Source organism: Simochromis diagramma, unplaced genomic scaffold (genome assembly GCF_900408965.1).
Source record: "Simochromis diagramma unplaced genomic scaffold, fSimDia1.1 OVJJ01000603.1, whole genome shotgun sequence".
In the NCBI taxonomy this organism is placed as follows: domain Eukaryota; kingdom Metazoa; phylum Chordata; class Actinopteri; order Cichliformes; family Cichlidae; genus Simochromis; species Simochromis diagramma.
The window spans coordinates 21,172,221-21,178,775 of NW_024387414.1; the positions used below are offsets into that span (position 1 = coordinate 21,172,221).

Sequence of the window (6,555 nt, forward strand, 5' to 3'; positions counted from 1 at the left end):
TCCTGCCTCCCACTCGGCTTTCTAAAGCTGGAAAAACAGTTCCATTGCAGTTAAATTTGCTGAAAAGGTTATTTGGTATTTTTCTGTCTGTCTGAGCTTTAAATAACAACAATTTATCTTTCAGGAAATGGAGCCATATCTCCCCCTCCACACCAGGTGTGCTCGCTACTGCCTCTCTGGAGCCACTGTTACATTCTGGGTAAGCGATTATTCAGCTGAAGTGCATGTGTGTGTGATTTTATAACTAGTCACAGCTTTATAAATCATGTGTGTTCTCTCCACAGATTTCTCTGATTCTGGCCTGTATTACTGGGGTCATAGCATATAGGTTGGCTGTCTATGCATCCTTCGCAAGTATCATTGGCAACCATAAAGGAGAGTCCGGCAACCATAAAAACAAGACCCTGCTAGTGGGCGGATTGATCACCCCACAGCTGGCGACTTCTGTCACCGCTTCCTGCATCAATTTTGTCATCATCATGATCCTTAACTTCTTTTATGAGAAGGTGGCCATCTGGATCACTGATATGGGTACTGGGATTTAATTTGGCACACAGGATTTAGAAAATACAATAAAACTGATGATTTACTATCTGATCTGCTAACTGATGATGCTTTGCTTCCTGCAGAAATACCAAAAACTCACCTGGAATATGAGAACAGGTTGATTACGAAGATGTTCATGTTCCAGTTTGTCAACTACTACTCCTCCTGCTTCTATGTGGCCTTCTTCAAAGGCAAATTTGTGGGTTACCCGGGTAACTACACATACATGTTTGGCAAATGGAAGAAATTTAGGAATGAGGAGGTGAGTTTTAAAAGACAGCATTTAAGCATTGTTTCTTTTTTCTAAACTGAGACGTATTTCTTTAAGCAAACATCCTCATAAATACAAGAAGTGTGACAGAAAAGCCTGTCTCTTGCTGTCCTAGTGTGACCCCGGAGGCTGCCTGATAGAGCTGACCACACAGCTGTTGATCGTCATGGCAGGGAAACAGTTATGGGGGAACATTCAAGAAGCTCTGCTGCCGTGAGTACCATCAAATGTTTGTCTTATTTGGCCGAACAATAAGCCACAATCTGTGAAACCATCATCAGCTCCAAAGTCTGGAAAAAAGTCAGAGATTTACATGAAACCACAAAGATAATACATTAACTATCTATGGCGTAACGTTTAGTTAAAAATATTTTACCCTACCCTTAGAAAGAAATGTCCAAGAGTAAAAAATGTAACTTCAATTTCAGCAAATATGAAGTTAATTTTCATATAAACATTTAATCCAACAACCAAATAACTGTGTGTTAAAGTCCTCTCCAACCTCCTGACACACACACACACACATGTAGACACAGCATCATTTACATATACACACTATTGCTTACCCACACACATCATAGTTAAGTGTATGACACTTAACATGCCACATTCACACAAGCACTGACTCTAAACTGAGTGCTGTCTGAATGCTCTCTTCACACACATTCATACTCCGATGGATGCATTGGAGAGCAACTTGGGGTTAGTGTCTTGCCCAAGGATACTTGGCATGCAGACTGGAGGAGCCAGCGATCGAACCACCAACCTTCCGATCAGTAGGTGACCTGCTCTACCTCCTGAGCTACAGTCACCCCACTCCTAAGGACCCGAGTCCCTGCTTCAACACACCTAATTAAAGTGATTCGCGTATTAAACGCCTGATAACAAGATGATCACTTGAATTAAGTGTGCTGTAGCAGGAAAGCACCTAAAAACCTAAACAAGTATCCACAAGGATCGGCATCTAGAAGCACTAGCAAAAATTGTCAAACCAGGGCCTAACATTGGGGGTGGAGCCTATCCCAGCTGTCATAGGGCAAGAGGCCAGGTACACCCAAACCCCTCCATTTAACGCACGGAGCCACCACATCCAGTTCCCATTGTGAATTTGACTGTATTGCTCTTTGTATTGCCTCACCTTACCTGATTAGGTAGAAAAATGCCTTGCTTGTTGACAGTCTTCCATCATACAGTAAATTTTCTAAAGCCTGAAAACAAAGCCCAGAGGCAGTTTGGAGAGTTTCCTCTCTTGAATTACATTAAACTGAAAAGCTGTCGTGCATTTTTTGTCCAGCCATGCTAAAAGAATTTCTGCCTATTCCAGCTTAAAAGTGTAAGTGAAGATCATTAGCTGGATTTTAAGTGCCTGGCGCATAAATGAAAGCGACTTAACAGAAAACAGTATTTATAAAAAACTAAAAAAAATCACACTTTTTACATGAACCCATGACAAAATGAAACCTTCTTGATCTTTTGGCATTGCTACAAAACAAGCAGGGACTTTAGAGGTGCTGAGGTGGTGTCTTAAACTCCCAGAAGAGAACTGCATCTTCTAAATCTGCAGCTTGACGTCACCATTCTTGCTCTGAAAATCTCGTTGTGGAAAGCTCCACCATATTTTTTCCATATTTTTTTTGCTAGGTTGATGCGTAACTGGTGGAGCAGCAGGAAGGGACGTCACAACCCCGAGAACCATTACAGTCGATGGGAGCAGGATCATGTTCTGCAGAACTTCAGCCAGCTGGGCCTGTTCTACGAGTACCTAGAGATGGGTGAGATGCTTCACTAGTCTCTCTGATAAATTCAAATATCAATTAAAAAGTCACATTAAACAGGAAATGTTTAACTTGTCCTGACTGCTTTCCCTGTAATTCCAGTGATCCAGTTTGGCTTCATCACTCTCTTTGTGGCCTCTTTCCCCTTGGCCCCCCTTTTGGCCCTGTTCAACAACATCCTGGAAATCAGGGTGGACGCCTGGAAGTTCACCACCCAGTTTAGGCGACCAGTGGCATCCAAGGCTCGAAACATCGGAGCATGGCAGGAGATCCTAAATTCAGTGGCCATCTTGTCTGTTGTTACCAATGTGAGGGTTTTAATTTCCCTTTCATCGCATTTAAAATGAGGTTAAACTTCATGAGATAGTGCTTACGTATCAGCCTGGAACTAAGCTTCAGAAACAACTTTTTGTGGTCCCTTTCCTTCCAGGCTTTCATCATGGCCTTCACCTCAGACATGATCCCCCGTATGGTGTACCTGTATGCCTACAGCAACAGTACCAGCATGAAGGGCTACATCAACAGCAGCCTGTCAGAATACAGAATACCGATAAGACCACAAAATATGACTGAGGACAACTGGTTTCGTCACTTCAATACGACCTGCAGGTATTAGAGCTGAAAGAAGCTCTTTAGATATTTTCAGCATATTTAAAGCATTAATAAATATCCTTTACAAAATATTGGTAGAATGAGTTAACCAATGAAAGTCATTGCAAGACTCTGCAGTTCATGCCTGTCAGTGGAGTGTTTTAGGATCTTTCATCTGAGATTCAAGCTCACTAATCTTACAGTGTTGTTTCCAGCTGCTACATGCAGCAATTGGTGGTGAAAAGGCTTTCGTGAGGCAAAAATCAGAGTAAATATTTGGCATTCTCACTGACTGTAGAGTACTAATGTTGTGTTTACATGTTAGCAAACATAACTTTTATGAAAGGCATTTCATCAAACTTGTCAGTTAGGTTCAAATTACTGTTTGCATAGATCTACGTACTTTTCAGTTTATTCATGTTTCTGTCTGTTATGGGAGCCTTATTGTACACTCACTGGGAACTTCATTAGGCACACACTGCTAGCAGCATATTGAACCCTCTTTTGACTTAAGAATTGCCTTATTTCTTCATGGTTGGCTGGAAAAGTTCCTCAGAGATGTTGGTTCACATTGACATGACAGCTTCTGTAGCCCATTCACTTCAATTTATAAGGTTCTTCTGCAAGCATTGGTGGTGTATCGAGTGGTTATTTGAGTTATTTTGCCCCAGAGATGTCAAACACTGGATATTTTCTCATTTTCAGACTATTCTCTGTAAACCCTTGAAATTTTTGCATGTGACGCCGCTCTCTTGTTGGTCTGTACAGATACCGTGACTACCGGCACCCTCCAGGCCACAAGAACGAGTACACTCACACCATGCAGTTCTGGCACATCCTGGCAGCCAAAATGGCCTTCATTATTATCATGGAAGTAAGACAAAATACACTTTTCCCTCACACGTTCCTCACTCGTAAAAAAAATAAAAAAAATAATAACCTGAATTAATGTTGCAAAGTGATGATATCTTTACCATGTGATAACGCTCTCTTTGCAGCATGTGGTCTTTGTGGTGAAGTTCTTTATTGCGTGGATGATCCCAGACGTCCCGTCAGATGTGAAGGCGCGCATCAAGCGAGAACGATACCTGATTCAAGAACACCTGCATAACTACGAGGTGGAAAGGCTCAAACTGCAGCTGAGTGCCAGCTTCATCACAGAGCCGCAAACTTCGGAAACGTCATTGACGCCAGACAAACACGAAGTGCTTTCTGAGTGCCTGTAGCACCTGCGTCGCACCTCCAGCTAACCAAGCCGAGGGCGGACATGTCTGTGTGTTTTCTTCTCCCTGAGAACAGCCATATGCAAGGGCTTCTGTCTTTGAATTCAAAACGCTATTTGTTTCATTTTGGATGGACAATAAAGCCTTCCACATTATACTCCTATGTTAGGAAACGCATAGATACAGCATTTAAAATCCAGTGCAGTATAACGTTTTATTTTCCTTAAAATCAACTTCTTTTGCGTTCATTTTCCATAAAAACTGTATTTACATTCATCTTTCTTTGTCATAAAAGCATAATCTCTGTGTTTTCTGATACAGTTAAGGTTTGTTTTCTTGAATGTGTGACAGTGGGTTTGATTCCTATTTAAAGAGCTGATTGTGACGTCAATTTAGTATTCTGCATGCTAGTCTTTGATGAGAATGCGAGGTGAAGGACTGAATATTTAGTCAGTTGTGAATGTAGAAAACACTCATGCTTACAAATATTTAAAAATATATGCGAGATGAAACACAAGTCAAACTGGCGGTGCTTCCTCGGACAGCTTCACCATGATTCGTTTTTTATTTTTATTTTAATAGGTAGCTACATAACAATATGTCTACTGATCTACAGCCGAGCTAGTAGACCATGAGTTTCATTGTTTGAGTGTTTATTATATGTAGAAAAAAGCTCTTTAAAACTGTGCATTTGAAAACCAAGTACCTCCATCACACTGCAGTAACACTGTAACAATCAGATGTGTGGTGTTTTTCCACTCACTCTGACCTGAGTTAGCGACAGAAATAATGCGTTGAGACAGCAGCTGCAGGCTCGTGTCTGATCTTCTACGTGTATTACCAAGTTGCTGCGGGACCAATTGTAAAGTTTCTCTAAAAACAAACAAACAAACAAACATAGACTACATGAAGAACATGTTGTCAGGGCGCTGGACAGATCATGTGTTGGTTTTACTTTTCCCTGTTTATACAATAAATGGCCAACTTTTAATTTTCAACTTTCACATTAGTTATGTCACCACATATTATTAATCGTGCAACCGCAAGCTGAGAAATATACAGGAAGCAGATCTTCTTGTAGCCTGGTGGGGATATGTATGAGTAACATGAAATGGTTTTAGTAACCAGCTCATTAACTATAGCTGACGTCTAAGTGCTGCTGTAGATATAAAGATGCTGTTTTTTTAAGGGGCTATAGTGCAATTAATTTATTGATCCATTTCTGCCCTGTTGCCTGAAGCATTTGTGTTTAGAGTTACTATTTTTATGCTTTTACATTTGCCTATAAAAGACCTTGCAGCATTTGGGTTCTTTCTTTTAGATCAGGGGTCCCCAATCTCAGTCCACGAGGGCCGGCGTCCCTGCAGGTTTTAGATGTCTTCTTGATCCATCACAGCTGATTTAAATGGATAAATGACCTCCTCAACATATCCTGAAGTTCTCCAGAGGCCTGGTAATGAACTAATCATGTGATTCAGGTGTGTTGACCCAGGGTGAGATCTAAAACCTGCAGGGATACCGGCCCTCGTGGACTGGGATTGGGGACCCCTGTTTTAGATTGTCCTCTTCATCACCTCGTAACTGGCCAAGAAGCAGTGTTAGCTCAGACAGCTCTTCCAGCACATCAAGGCACCACACTAATGAAAAATAAGACTCCTGCTTTACATTTTACATTGTAGCAAGCGTCTGATTGATTATTTTTTTTAATAAGTTGATCATTTGTCATATAGAGTGCGTGTAAATCTGTTATGCTTTTTTAGGTTTCCGTGTTTGTGCTTTAACTTCTTACAGTAAAGCGGCTGATGCAATCAGCAGGATATATCTGACAGTCGACACTCACTCCAATCTCAGGATTTAAAATCTTTCAGTGTCTGTTGAGCATGACTGTTTACTGAGGCGTGCAAAATCCCGCAACATCCATGATGGACTTCCCAACAAACGAATGCCTTAAACATCTGTCTTAATTTGTTTTTGTATGTTTTTTTTAAAGAAAAAAAAATTCCTATCTGTTTCTCAACATCTGTTGCATAGTATTTGTTACTGCTGCAAACTATGTGCAGTGTACCAGTTTTGTGCATGAACTGTGATCATGTAAATATTTTGTCAGTATCAATATGTAAGTTTTCTGTCGACTGTTGAACAGGAACTT

General features: G+C 40.9%; 1 protein-coding gene across 2 annotated transcripts in view; it reads left to right on the forward strand.

Annotated features, from left to right (window-relative positions):
* Positions 1-5,397, forward strand: part of ano5b (anoctamin 5b) — a 32,320-nt gene extending 26,923 nt beyond the window's left edge. For both annotated transcript variants that reach the window (XM_040011146.1, XM_040011147.1), the window contains 9 exons: positions 125-199; positions 285-531; positions 630-808; positions 933-1,030; positions 2,459-2,589; positions 2,695-2,900; positions 3,023-3,201; positions 3,952-4,057; positions 4,182-5,397. In XM_040011146.1, coding sequence (XP_039867080.1) covers positions 125-199; positions 285-531; positions 630-808; positions 933-1,030; positions 2,459-2,589; positions 2,695-2,900; positions 3,023-3,201; positions 3,952-4,057; positions 4,182-4,409 — 1,449 coding nt within the window. In that variant the 3' untranslated portion in view covers positions 4,410-5,397. The remainder of the gene's footprint in view (positions 1-124; positions 200-284; positions 532-629; positions 809-932; positions 1,031-2,458; positions 2,590-2,694; positions 2,901-3,022; positions 3,202-3,951; positions 4,058-4,181) is intronic.
* Positions 5,398-6,555: the final 1,158 nt, after the last annotated feature.